The sequence below is a fragment of the Excalfactoria chinensis genome, chromosome 16 (genome assembly GCF_039878825.1).
Source record: "Excalfactoria chinensis isolate bCotChi1 chromosome 16, bCotChi1.hap2, whole genome shotgun sequence".
Taxonomy (NCBI): domain Eukaryota; kingdom Metazoa; phylum Chordata; class Aves; order Galliformes; family Phasianidae; genus Excalfactoria; species Excalfactoria chinensis.
Genome location: NC_092840.1, coordinates 3,204,180 through 3,218,459, shown reverse-complemented (window position 1 = coordinate 3,218,459; position 14,280 = coordinate 3,204,180). Strand labels below are relative to the sequence as shown.

At 51.6% G+C, this 14,280-nt stretch overlaps 2 protein-coding genes across 2 annotated transcripts; one reads left to right on the top strand and one right to left on the bottom strand.

Moving 5' to 3' along the window:
• Window positions 1–6,096: 6,096 nt before the first annotated feature.
• On the top strand, window positions 6,097–8,082 carry LOC140259701 (phospholipase A2, minor isoenzyme-like). Its single transcript, XM_072351261.1, has 4 exons — window positions 6,097–6,130; window positions 6,213–6,372; window positions 7,484–7,605; window positions 7,961–8,082. The coding sequence occupies exons 1-4, from the start codon at window positions 6,097–6,099 to the stop codon at window positions 8,080–8,082; spliced, it is 438 nt and encodes a 145-aa protein (XP_072207362.1).
• A 379-nt stretch (window positions 8,083–8,461) lies between these two features.
• SIRT4 (sirtuin 4) lies at window positions 8,462–13,242 on the bottom strand. Its single transcript, XM_072351091.1, has 5 exons — window positions 13,075–13,242; window positions 11,877–12,382; window positions 11,165–11,459; window positions 10,083–10,286; window positions 8,462–9,668 (listed from the first exon to the last, which is right to left on the bottom strand). The coding sequence occupies exons 2-4, from the start codon at window positions 12,374–12,376 to the stop codon at window positions 10,134–10,136; spliced, it is 948 nt and encodes a 315-aa protein (XP_072207192.1). The 5' UTR covers window positions 12,377–12,382; window positions 13,075–13,242; the 3' UTR covers window positions 8,462–9,668; window positions 10,083–10,133.
• Between the last annotated feature and the right edge of the window lie 1,038 nt (window positions 13,243–14,280).

Below are 14,280 nucleotides of genomic sequence, written 5' to 3'. Positions count from 1 at the left end.
GGGAGGGGGCCGAGGGAGGGGACGGGCGGGTGGGGGTCGTGCTTTGATTGGCCCCGAGCAGCGACGGGGCGGGATAAGGAGGAGGCGCGGGTGTTTGGAAGCACCGAACTCGGGGCTTCCCACTGAAACCTGGAGCATCCCGGATGTGTTTCCGTCATTGCTGGCGTGGCTCCTTTGTTGGGATGGGGGTTCAAGGTGAGCTCCCTGTTCTCACGGGCTGGCTTTGAGTCTGTGGTCGCTGTGCAGCGGTGAAGGTCCTACATGTGGGTGATACTGCAGCTCTTTGTGGTGATGAATAAGAGATCCCTGGTAGGGATGACAAACCGAGGCTGTCTGGGAGAAATGCCGGCCATCAGCAGTGAATTGAGCTGGGGTGCAGCTGGCAGCAATTCAAATACACATCCTTGCCTGTAGTAGAATGAGATTGGAGGTGGAAGCGCATCTGCTGCTGCAGAACAGCCCTTGGGCTGCTCTGGTATCAGTTCAGTGGATTGGTGAAAGCACCAACTCGTTCCATCTCTTATTCCACATGTTTCAGTCCTTGTGTTTCTTATTTACACTCATTTGGTGCAGAATACTGAACAGGAGATTTTAAAAGCCTCCCCGCCCAGCAAGGCCTTGCGTAGGGATTCTTCTCACATAGTCTCAAGTATTAAGTGCCGGGCAATGGCGAACGTGGGGCTGGGGGGGACTGAAGGACTAAATCTGCTGTGAGTTTCTGTTCAGGGCTTTGAGGCATGTTGTAGAAAGCAGAGTCTAACAGCAGCCTGGTGACTGCCTGTATGAAGAGAAAAGAGCAAGTGAAGATCTTTTGCCACGCCAGTCTGTGTGCCTGCTGAGCATGGGGGCTCTGGAGTCACTTGCAGCACCACAACCACTACAGCTGGCACGTGGCATGCTGGAGGGACTGCCTGGGTATGTGTTGCTGAAGTGAATTCTCAGCCTCATATCTTCCTCTTCTTTATTGTTTTCTAGGCCAAGATTTGCTGGACTCTGCAGGGAGAGCTGAATTACTCCGACCATATGGACGCTGTGGAGTTGGAGGAGAAAGTATGCCAGCATAGACAGCGCATCCAGGAAGCAAACAGCTGCTCAAGGTGATGACTGTATGGCAGTTTCTGTTTGTGTTTGTAGACACATGCTACACACTTGAACTTTTATTCTTCTGCTTGTGCTCAGCTTTCCCCCTTTGCTGTGCTCAGTGGTGAAGGAGGAAAAAAATACAGATTGTGGTAACGAGGTTCTTTTCATTAGTGGGAAGGGAGAGAACTGGGGTCTGCACAGCAGCTTGCAGGTAATATCTGTATCCAGGGCAGAGGTCTGAAAGCTGAGCTGGTTCTGCTCTGCCTTCCACCTTCCTGAAGTGAGTTTGTTCCTCATCTTGCAGGAAAGATCTGGGAGATTATAGTGATACAATTGATCTGCTGTCTGGTTCATGTTCTTTCTCAGTCGACCTCAGGATGCCTTGCAAAAAAAGTACAGGTCACAGTATTGCATCTATTACATTATGGAGAACATATAGAGAGGCTGAGTGACTTCTAGGCTGGTGAGAGGGCTGAGAATCCATGCTGGTTTCATCCTTCCATACCCAGTGCCCTTCGTTGCATTGAATCCCCTGTGGGCCATCGTGTTGCTTCCATCTGGCCACCCCAGGAAATGAAAGGTGTAAAAAGCATGAATCTGCTGAGCGGGAATGTACCTTAGAAGGATAAGGGCGGTGTTTATGAGGAAGCCAACATTCCTGGAGCATCTTTTGCTGCCACAGCATTCCATATTTGGGAAACAAGTTCGATGCAGGTTATGGCGAACCCTTCCTGCTTCATCCAAAGTATTTCTTTGACTCTTAGTCAGATCTGTTTGCTGCAGTCAGTGTCAGCACTGCTGCTGTGATTCCTGCTCCTGTGGGATGCATCACTTACTGCAGCTCCTCATCCCCCCCCAAGAATCTTTTGATAAGGGAGCAGCAGAACGTCCCAGAAGTGCTCGTATGTCAGGTGGATTGTTGTCATGCAGCGATCACTCGACTCTTGTTTTTGTCTCCTGGATGTGTCCGTTGTTCTCAACGTTCATTTCTTCCTCTATTGTCTTTTTCTACATCTGTGGGAACCCTGCTTTGTTTTCTGGCTCAAATCTTGCTTCCTGTGGTATTTCTTGCGATAAGACTCAGTGATTTATTGAGGAGGCAGGTGATGGGTGTTACTGTGTGACAATCAATGTCGCTTTGTGGACATTTGGAAGCACTTTCCTTCAGTGCTGTTTATCTCCAGAAGAGGGTGCTGAGGAGTGTTTACTGGCGGAAGATCTGGTCTGTGACTCAATAGCTTCAGCTTGGTATGGGAAAATCAGGGAATGACACCATCGTGTCCTGTGAAAAACAGGTTGCAGGTGGGCACCTCCCTGCTCTCTCTTATCTGCTGGCGAGTCCCAGAAGGTGAGAACAAAGGAGTTTCTGCTGAGATCCCAGAGCCAGAAGCTGCCACTGCAAGGAGAGCTGACTCAACCACTTTGGGTCTGAGCTGTCACTCCAATGAGAGCTGACTTGACCACTTTAAACTTATTTATGTTTGTATTGCCATTGGAAGTTGTTGCTGTGGTCATCATCAATAGAACAATAACACCAGACAACCCACCACTAATGAGCATCAGTGACTGAACTATGAACCACGCTGGACCCGTGGTGGTGACTCTCCCTCTTACTTCCTACAAAGACTCCTTGATTCTATTTCCTATTTTTTCTATCGCCCTTCTTCCCTTCCCCATCTCCTTGTACCGCTACAATTTGTAATAAGCTGGTTGGACCAACATTTGAACTGTTTCTCAATCTCACATCAGGCATAAATAGATCAAAAAACCTTCTCTCCCTCCAGTAAATTGGAGCGAGACGACATCTTGTGCTCTGAATATCCCATCTTGAATTTACACATTTCCCCCTTTTCTTTGTCTTGGCAAACTATTAACGTGCTGTGTAATAATGGCACTAGTCATGTTAATAGTATAATCATGCCTTATACATGGCATCCTCACTGCCTGACTTGGAGCCTTCTCCTTCATTTTGTGCAATGCTTTGTAACAGCATTGTCGTATGCATTTAGGTTATTGTGACTCAATCAAGGCTTCGATTGACAACATGCTGAACATGAGAGACAAGGCAAGCACAGCATAATGTCAGTAAATGCTGTTAGACCCACTAAGAAAGAATGAATGTGTTTGGCCCATGGCCCAAATTCCTGCAGCCTGGAAAAGAATCCCAGAGGGTTCCATCCCGTGTGTGCCTGTAGCTGGTGTGAGAGAACCTTCAACTTTTGTATACTCTGATGTATTTTTGAATGATTGCTAAGATTCATGCAACAAATGCTCTTAAAATCCTCCCAGCCCTGTCCTTGGGTTAATAATGGGAAATCAATGGCCATGCAATTTAGTTAAGCTGCATGTCGGGCAGGATCAGCATCAGTAGGCGAACCATCCAGAGCGGAACCAGTGGCACTGCTTTCTTAGCCAGCTCTCGTCCTAACTTGGTGAGTCTGCCTATATCTTGAGCAGTGCTGTTTCAGGGTGCTTTTGTATGTGAGAGACAGGATGTCTCAGGAGCAAAGGCAAGCAAACTGCACTCAGAGCAGCACAGAGGGTTATGAGTTTTATTCAACATACACTCATACACACACACACAAGTACCCATTTTAGTTAATCCCTGTAAGTGGGAAGCAGAAACTCCCTAAGGTAGTGCATTGTTACTTACCAACCCTTGAGAGGTGGTGAATTGCTGGAGAGAAGGAATGTGCTGGTGGTGGATGTGATAGGCAGAGCCAGCAGGACGTCCCTGCTTCAGAGTATGCTTTTCCTCTCTCACTCACCACGGTGTCTCTCCTGCTTTTATTTCCTCCAGCATCTGCAGGTTTTTTTCCATTTGCACACCTGGCCAGTGCATGATACAGAGCACAAGTGGAACACCTGCTTGCAAAACAAGCCTTTGCAAAAAAATAAGATAAACCACCAAGGGCAGCTCTCTCTGCAAAACAAGATATTTGCTGCTACAGCCACAAGTATCAGTTCCCTTCAAACTGTCAGAAGACTTTGTTCCATCCCAGGATTGCTCTTCAGTCAGGAGCCTTTAGGCCCCTGATGGAGGTGCTGGTTGAAGGGACCAGTGAAGCAAAGAAACTGCTGGGTGGTACTCCAGAATTCTGTATTAGCATCACACGTTGAATCAAAGTCTGATAGCACGTGTCTTCATCTCGAGTGATGCACGGTCATATTGTTACAGTCCTGATTAGTGGGATGAAAGAGAGTTAATTGTGCTACAGTACAGGGTTCTCTGTTAGCTTTGCCTGCGATTCCTTTCCAGGTTCTGTCTCCACAAATTAAGCAGAGGTTAATTGGCGGGCTAATAGCATCATGACCAGGCATTAGTGATAACGGGGTGGTGAAATTACACCAAAAAGAGCTATTTCCATAGATTCCAGCACTGGTAGCATTGAATCCTGTTCAGTTCACATGTGGTGCACTACTAAAATGGAGGATGAAGCACAGAGCAGCCTAGATAGTGCCTAATGATTCTAATTCGTGAGGCTGTATCGATAACATATCACCCACGTCTGTCATCCCACTACCAGTGCTGTGGGTAATCCAGCCGCTCTGCACCACTCACTGTGACACCCACGAGTTATCTACAACACCACAAACTGCACAGCAACATCAGTAGGTAGGAAACACACAATCCCAGTCATTATCAGGTCTGGATGCTATTCTCTGCCTTGAGATGAGGCCGGATGTATTGCTCTGGAACCCACCTAGGGCCAGTCTCTGTGGAAACACAAGCGTATCCATGATCTCAAGTTACGAATGGTAAGGTTAATGTTCTTGAGCTCACAAGGCAGGGTTGTTAACTTAAGAAAAGATCTTTTGATCCACTGAAGGTACCTGTAACATACAAAGAGTCACTTGTTATATTAAGATTTTGCTGTTCTTGTTTAAGCCAAGCCGTGGTGGCTTTGTCAGGAGGATGGGGACCGTGCCACCTGCTTGTACCTGAAATGCAGTTATCTTTAGTTATTTCCGTTGTTATGTTTGTTCTTTAGTTATCTCTGTTATCATTCACCTGGTGATGGGGGTGAGATGGTTTCAGCAGTTACTGGAGGAAGCTGGCCAGGTCTGCACAGCCAGGACAGAGAGCAGGGAAATGGCTGCATCCCCATCTGCTCAGTGGAAATCTCTGCTCTGAGGCTCCCACCGCTTTGTTGCATTCACACCTTCTTTTGCTGGGGTGGTTGTTTGATATGAAAATACTCCCATGACATTTCTGAGGCTTCCCAGGTTGCTTCTGGTTCTTGCCCAGGAGATCTGAGAATAGTCCAGTCTGGAAGAGACCTTTAAAGGCTGTCAGGTTCCATTTCTATGCAATGAATGGGGACACCTACAGCTCCATCACTGCTCACAGTTCTCTTCCCTGACCTTGGGTGTCTGCAGGGACGGGGCACCACCAACTCTCTGGACAACCAATGGCAGTGCCTTACCACCCTCAATATAAAACATTTCTACCTTACATTGTCTAAATTACTACCTTATAGTCTAAATCTGCTCTCCTTCCACCTATATTGTTTCAAAAGTAAAAAGCAGACTAGTTTTTTTCAGTTCAGCTCCTGACAGATGACTGTTTAGGATGGATGAACAACTTATCCTACATCAGGCTAGGTGAATCTGTGGAGACGTATGGGATTAATGTAAGAGGAATATCATATGCCAGCATTAGCAGGATGGATATCAGTGTGCCAGCAATTTCCAATGTAACTACCATGCTTTGGTATTTTTCTACAGAGAACCCATGGAAATGTGCACACCTTTCAGGAGGACTCTTAATTCTAGCATTAATGTAGTAGCCAAATTTAGAATGCAAGTATTTGCCTTGCTGGCTTCCAGAACTTGAACTGCACTGGCCTTCAGAAGTTCATTCCATAATCTGCTGCCCTCAGCTTCTGATAGGGGAAATCTGTTTGATAACATGAACATGGTGTGTGGACCTGGCTTCCCTTTCAAGGTGAGCTGGCAGTATAAAGAGCCGTGTTTCCTCTCGCAGCAATCTCACTGTCAGATCCCACCAGAATGAAGACTCTTGGCGTGCTTTTCTTGCTGTCGGGTGTGTAGGCAGCGCGTGCCCCTCTCAGCACCCCTGGCCTGCTGCCTCCACTCCTGATGCTAACCTTTGTGCTTCTCCTCAGCGGTGGCTGCCATCGCTGCTGTCTCACCTCGTGCACTATGGGAGTTCCGCAGCATGATCAAATGCACCATCCCAAACAGCAGCCCTCTCCTTGAGTTTAATGACTACGGCTGCTATTGTGGCTTGGGCGGCAGTGGGACACCCGTGGATGAACTGGACAGGTTTGTATGACTCTGTTGCTATCTGTCTCTTTCCTTGCTCCTGCTTTTGTGGTTCTGCACGCTGGATCCTCAGCCCTGTCTGCAGGCATTCACTGAGCTCAGGGGATGAAACGTTCTCCCACAGCCGGCTTCAAGGGCAGACGGTGGTGCGGTACCACACCATTGTGCCTTATTGCTGGGTGAAGTACAACCCACTGTGCAGAGCTCCAGCACAAACACACTCAGGGCTGAGCCACAAAGTGCCAAGAAGTGTGCATAAGAAGTGTGGATTGACATCTGGATAAGGAGCTGGGAGCTCTGGTTTAGTGGTTTTCTGTAGGTATGGTAAAGGGAGGATGGTTGGACTCGATGATCTTGTAGGTCCTTTCCAACCTTGTGATTCTATGATTCTAAGTGGCTTAGCAGCCGTCAGTCCCACATGCCCGATAGCCAAAGGGCTGTGGCAGCTGTTTGCTCCTCGGACACCAGGCACTGATGGGGGATGCAGGGCAAATGCTGCCTTTTGCTGTCCCAAGAGCTGCTGCAGTCAGCACACACACAGCGGGCACCTCGTGGAGCGTGGGCTGGCAGGGGAGGAGTTGGACTCGATGGTCCCTGTGGTCGGGATGCTCTGTGATGTGTGCCCCTGCAGGGTCCTTTGAGCCACCTCAGCTATTACCTAAAATTTGGAGGGTTTGGTGGTGTCTGTGTTCATTCCTTGTCTATCGAACAGTCATACGCTGACACGTCCTACAAGTCAGCTAAGTTTGTGTATGGGAGATTGGTAATCACAGCCTGAACCTCTGATTAATCAGCTGAGGCAAGTATGGGGTCAGCTGTGGGAGCACAGGTGAGAGTGATGTAGCTGTGCTTCCGTGAGGGGTGGAGCTCGACTCCATCCCCTCTGAGACCTCATTTAAGGGCTGACTCCCACTGAAGCAGTATCTCTTGGAGATCGCTCATCAGTGAGGACTGCCCCAGCTTCTTCAGCCAAGGCACCACCTTTGGTGGGTTTTCCTTTACTTATATTTACTTATATTTACTTATACCTTCTGTACATTTGTTACCATCTGTATATTAATAACCAATACAGTTTGCCATTCCAAATGTTCTTTTCCCCCCATGTTTACAGGTGCTGTTATGCACACGATCAGTGCTACCGCAGGGCAAAGTCGGTGTGTGCTGCCACCAATGATACCCCCTACACGAAGTCATACAAGTACTCCTGCAATAACAAGGAGATCACGTGCAGCAGTACGTCCTGCCCCCACTCCCTGCTGCGCTCTGCATCACTGCACCTTCCCCGTGTGGAAGGAATGGGGCTGAATGGGGCTGAATGGGGCTGCGGGAGGGCTGTGCGGTGGGAGGCCGCGCCACGTGCGGTGCCGCAGTGATGCTGCTGCACGGTGCGCAGCGCTGGGGAACCCCGTCCTCCCCTCGAGGTGCATCCAAGGGCTGTGGGCTCACCGGGCAGCACCGCACAGCTGTGCCACGTGGCTGCAGCGCGATGGTAGAGAGCCCCAGCAGGGAGCAGCGCCCCGCTCGTGCCGGGATGGGGCAACGCGGTGCAGGGGCTGCGCGGAGCAATGACCGCACACCGTCCCTCCAGGTGCCAACAACGAGTGCGAGATGCTCGTCTGTAACTGCGACCGCACAGCCGCCATGTGCTTCGCCAAGGCGCCCTACGACCCCGCTCACCTCCACCTGGACAAGAATAAATACTGCAGTTAGAGCAGAGCGCGGCTGCCGCCAATAAAGCCTTCGCCCCACGCGTGTCCTCCCGCACAGTGCTGCGCCTCCGGGGGAGGGGAGGGGGCGGCTGGTGCTGAGCTCCGCGTTGCCCGTTCCGGGCCGTTTCGCCGCATCCCGTCCTGCTGAGCCGCTCTCTGCGAGGGCCGCTGGGAGGTGTGGAGCAGTGAGCGGCACCTCATGTGGCTTATAGGTGAAACAGCGACCCTCTGGCCTTTAGAGCTGAATCTGGAAGCTCTGAATCTCTAACTCCCCTTACCTTCTGCTGGGCTCACCCCGTGCCCACTGCATTCTGTACTTTACTGGCCCCTGCCCGTTATGGGTTTGAAGCAACAACAAAAGACAAGCAGCTGAGCATTTTGTGGCCAGATCTCCTCGCTTTGTTATTGCCCTCTTAGCAAATGACTTTGGCATCCTTGCTTCTAACAGCTTTTAACAGTTCTTGTCAGAATGTTAATATGGGGCACGTTGGGTGCAGGGTAGGACTGGGGCATTTGAAAGACCCCAGTGCAGCCCAGAGGGGAGTGATCGAATGAGGTGGAAGGTTGGATCCAAATGTAGTGTTTCAGGCTGGTGAGATTCTGTCTTTTACCCCCCATGTGGTATAATTTGTCTTGAGATACCGCCCTGCGGATCAACAGAACGTGGCTGCCCAGCAGGGATGGATCTCCTGGTAGGACTGTACCAAATCACATCTAGAAAAGCCTGAGATCTCCCCTGGGGAAACCTACTGTACAGACTGAATTGTATCTCTTAATTCATCAGCTGTTAGTAATTGCATCCTGCATTTTTGCAATGGGAAAAAATCTAAGCTGACTTTTGAGACTGACAATTAATCACAGGAGGGAGAGAGAATTACGGCACAAATAGGAGCAGTCGTGTAAACAGTTTGAATTCACTACTAAGCTATTCATTATTTAAACAACACCTTTTAAAAACGCGTTTCTGAGAAGGCAGCAGTAACACCGAAAGCAGCTCCGCTCAAATCAGCTGAACCTAAATCCTCTGGCATCTCAACAATAGACCATTTTTAAAGGTGGGACAGTTCAGCTGCTCAGCTGGCAGTCAGAGCAGAGCTGGCTGCCCCTCCTTGCTGATGGCAGCTCTGTAACCTGTGCTTTCAAGTCATTTATTACGAGAGCAGATTCTCTTTTGATCCATCTTGGGGGTCGCTGACAACTGCAGTTCTTTTGGCCTCCTTTACCCTCTCTGCACTCTCCTCACTTGCCCACGAATGACATGGGATCCTCCAGCTGGTACTGTGTGTTCTGTGTTGCTCTCCTGTGCTTTTCTGCTTGGAGTCAAACTTCCCATCCCCCATTCTTGACAACTATTAGAATATCCTGTCCCAGTCCAGTCCTTTGACAGTGAATGCAAAGAAAAGGTTCTGTTTACACAGCGAGGGAAGGTAGAAAATAACTCCTTTTCGTCGTTCTTGGTTTCAGTGCATCAGTCAGGCTGATGTGTGTGAGGTTTGCTGCCCTCTCTTGGTGTCACCAGGGGCCACACGTAAGGATCTCATGGCTGCCCTTCAGACCGAAGTAATTCCCCTTTGAAGAGATGAAGTCCTGCAGGAACGGAGGGAAGAAGCTGCTTTATAGGTGAAATGGAACGTTTCACAACAGCGGTGTTTGGGTGAACCAGGTCAGTTCAACCAGGCACAGCTTTCAAATCAGCAGCGACTTGAGAAACCCTCAGGAACCCGCACTGATACCAAGAGAGATGGCAGCGTGTGAAGGTACCAGCACTGCTCTCTGACTCTGCAGATGATCCCCTGCAGTTCTGTCACTGTGACAGACGGACTGCGCCCACCCTCATGTTTGTTCATGACCACAGGAGGTGATACCACGGCCCACATGAGCACTCAGCAACAGGTGGGAAGGTGCAGCCAGGCTTTGATGCACACTGAATGGATCTCAGATCAGCCCCAGCATCTGCTGGCTGTTTAAACGCATGTTGTTACTGCCCCAGGAGGTACTCACCTTGTAGAGATTATTTTACCCCTGATTGCCACTGACGCTTGGCTTGTTGGCTCACTGTGCAACTATCAAAGGCAGCAGCTCTCCGCAGCGGGAGTTCAGCTTAAGGGATGCAAAGTGATCTAACCTCGTGGGCCCAATGTTGAGCACTGCAATTGGCAGCTGCTTCTCCCGGGCAGCCAGTGCAAACCTGTAACCAGAGTACACCTGCAGGAACACCAGAATGGAGTTAATGGCAGCACAGGCAAGGAACAGCAACAGAAAGGACTGTATGAAGTGAAACAGTGATGGTTGGCAGTGGGAAATGGGGCCGTATGTGTATGCTGTGTTATGCAGCTGCACTTAACTTAGGTGGGGAGAAAGAAAAGGACAACAGCTTTTGACCTCTCACCAGTGAAGGGTTTTCAGCTTCAGATAAAATACACAGAAGGGAAAGTCCTCGTCTTTCACTAATTCCCTGCGGCAGTTTTTGGTACTGATCACAGTGCTCCCACAGCTGACCCCATACTTGCCTCAGCTGATTAACCAGAGGTTCAGGCTGTGATGACCAATCTCCCATACAGTGAGAGAACTTGTTCCTGGAGAATCGCTTATGAACCCTAAAAAGCTCTCACGGGTTAAACAGCAGGGTTTTCTAGAGCACTTTGCCTTGCACTTGTAAGACAGTGGCTAATAGAGGAAAATAGAGGAAACACATTGAGATACAAAGCACAGACGTGAGCAGCAAGCAGAGGCTTTTCTGCTCACTTCTTCAGAAGCTTAACTAGGAATTAGAGGTTCTAAAACATGGTATTTCACACAGCTTTCTGTGGGGCCTAGAAAGCTAGCAGAGGCTCATGCATTCAAGAAACACCTCTGTGGAATGGTGATGTTTGTAGAACTGAGGTATTCACGGCAGCACGACACACTGGTTGGTAGTGGAGGTGCAGGGAAGCCCCAGCAGGACTACTGTGGATCCAAATGCCAACAACAGTGATAGTTAATGAGAAGCTGAAGTGGCTGTGGTGGTTTGCTATGGGACCAAGGGCTGCTGCGGACAGAGCAGTACAGAAACAGGAACTGGCGTGGGAGGAAGACCTCGCTACCTGCATGGAGGATCCCGCCACCAGCATGGAGTCTGACTCTGCCAGGCGCTGGTGCACAAACTCCACCTTCTCCCGGCTCACTGTGTCTCCAAAGAACGTCACGTCAGGCTTCAGGATTCCACCGCACTTCCTGCAAGCTGGGACTTGGAAACTGCGCACCTGCTCGTCCGTCAGGAAGACGTCCCCATCTGGAGCCACACCAAGGGCTTCAGCTGTCCAGGTAGGGTTCAGAGCTTCAAAGTGCTCCTGAAGCTCAGAGCGTGAGGTTTGATCGCCACACGTCAGGCAGAAAACCCTGCAATGCAGAGCAGAGCCTTAACAGAGAGCTCTACGCCAGCTGAGGCCGTGGAGCCAGCAACCTGTTCCTTACAAGGCTGTTGCCATTATTGTATTTATTTCCTGCATGGGACAGGCCAGTGAGCTGTCTGCCTGCCTCCAAGTGTTGCTTGGCAAGGATGCCCTACACTGTGCTCTTTGACCCCTGCCTTGCTCTCACAGTTAAGGCTGTGCTTTTTCATCTGCAAGTTCTGGGTGATCGCAGGCAGCTTGCAGAGCTCTGCCCTCTCAGCTTTGAACACGCCATCTCCACTGGCACAGTGCATGTATGTGTTGTCTCCTTTCCTAACAGCTCACACTGAACCAACACACTGGTGACCCGGAGCAGAACACCAACAGATAACATATAACCCATCTTCCCTTACCCAGAGAGTACCTGTGTGTGCAGCCGTGCAGTTCTGTCACACGCTGGCTCCCAGCTTTGGTGTGAAGCGCATCCACGTTCTGGGTCACCAACCAGTGCAGCTTCCCCAGCTCCTCCCAGTGCCTCAGCACCAGGTGGGCCGCGTTGGGCTGGTGGGAGGAGAACTGCGGCCAGCCCACAAAGTTCCTCGCCCAGTAGCGCTGCCGGGCGCTGGCACTGCGGACAAACTCCGTGTGCTGGAGGGGCCGCCGCTCCGACCTGGCATAGAGCCCCACACCTTCCGAGCGGTAATCAGGGATCCCTGACTCAGTGGAGATTCCAGCTCCGGTCATTACAAACAGCTTCTTGGAGTTGGAAATAAAACGTTGCATCTCTTCTACTTGTGTGGGATGAGGGGGGAGGCAGGGCGGGACAAAAGCCAGGTTTGGGGATGCCCTGGGGACAGAGCTGTGCCGGAGATAGTGCGGTCTGATGGCTCTGCAGCCTCCTGGGAGCTTCCTGGCAGGGAACATGCTGAGCTAAAAGCCAAGAAGAGGACATGAGGCAGGAAATGGGAGCAGGGCGTATCCCAATGGCAGAGCCCCATTCCTGTCCCTCAGCGTACAAACAGCTCTCAGAAGGTTTTGACGGGGGATGGAATGGAGCTGAGACAGCCTGACCCACAAATGGACACAGTGTAGGCCAGCTCACATACAAGGGAAGCAGGGAAGACTTAGGAGCAAAAATAACACGTCTGAGAGACGCTGCGGAGCACCAGAACAGCGTCAGAGTCAGGGAAAAACTTAGAGAAGACGGAAGACTAATTGGGAAATGCAAGGCTGCTTTGAAAAGCCGAGTGCTCAGATGTCAGCAGTGCAAACACAAACCCCGAGCGGAGCCATGGCTGGCTTCAGCACACGGCCGGAATGCGCTGCAGGCAGCGGGCAGGCAATGTAAGGCAGCGGGCAGGCAATGTAAGGCAGCGGGCAGGCAATGTAAGGCAGCGGGCAGGCAATGTAAGGCAGCGGGCAGGCAGTGTAAGGCAGCCGGCAGGCAGTGTAAGGCAGCAGGCAGGCAATGTAAGGCAGAGGGCAGGCCGGGAATTCAGAAGGACGGCCGTGCTGCCCAATTCTTTTCTGCTGCGACAGCGACGTGGCGGGGGAGGTGGGTCACAAAGCGAGCACGGCTGGGGGGGTAGCAATGTTACAGTGAATAGAGCCCAAGCGCGTACCTTTCATAGCGCTGCCAGCTCCGAGATAAAGGCTTCCTGCCAGCGGGGCTTTGTGGGAAACAAAGTCTGAGTGCAGCTCAGCCCTCAGCACAGCGCCTACAGTTCCCGTGGTTCAAGGAACAGAAGCCCGGCTTCCTGCAGCGGTGCAGCCCTTATACAGCACCGAGTGCCTCGCAGCTGCCCTCTAGGAAACGTCCGGGAATAAAATAAGCTCTGATTTGTGTTCAGATGGCGATAGCAGCCTTGATAAAATGCGCTGTAGATGCTGATATTAGAAAAGGCATTTTCCCCTCTAGGAAGGAGGGACGACTCACACACAGAATCACACACAGAATTGCTCAGGTTGGAAAAGACCCTCAAGATGATCCAGTCTGACCACAACCTGAGCAGACTCCCCTTCCTCTAACAGCCCCCCACTAAACCACGGCCCTGAGCACCGCATCCAAACGGTTCTAAACACACCCAGGGATGGTGACTCCACCAGCTCCCCGGGCAGCCCATCCCAGTGCTTAAGTCACGGAAACCTGGGCTGCTGCACTGCAGTTAATGTGGCCGAGCTGGTCTGTGTGCAGCTCCATGGGGAGGCACGGAGGACAAATACGAAGCTGCTGCAGGAGATGCACTTCTGCGGGCCCAGCGAGCCGCTGTGATGTATGAGGAGGCAGAAAGCCAACAGAGCAGCGGCGGTGCACGGTGAATGGTGCTGCAGCTCAACTGCCACAATCTTAAACTGCTGCCCTGCCTGCAGCCGGTTGTGCCTCCGCTTGGTGCAGGTTTCAGTCCGCCGTGCACATTGAGGACAAAGCACGGGATGTGAGGGTTTGTTTTTAGAGCGGAGGTGTACAAACAACCATTACTGTAGGAAAAGGGACAAAGCAGAGCAGCTCGTTCCCGCACGGCCCGGCCCTGCACACCACGCGCCGCCGTATCCCCGCCCCGCTCGCAGGTGCCGCCCGTCCAGGGGCGGGTCGCGCCGTGCGGTGTGGGCCTTCCTTCCCCGCTCATTACCATAGCGGACTCCCGGCGCGCCCCGCGCTCCAACGCCGCCGCCGCTCCTCGGCTCCGCGCTCCTCCCGCACACAGCGGCGCTCCGGGCGCGGCGGGGCAGCGGCGGGGAGCGCGCGGGACCGGAGGCGAGGGGCGCGTGGGGGCGCGCCGGCGCGCTGTGACGTAGGCGGCGGTGCGGCTGCGGGGGGCGCGCCGGCG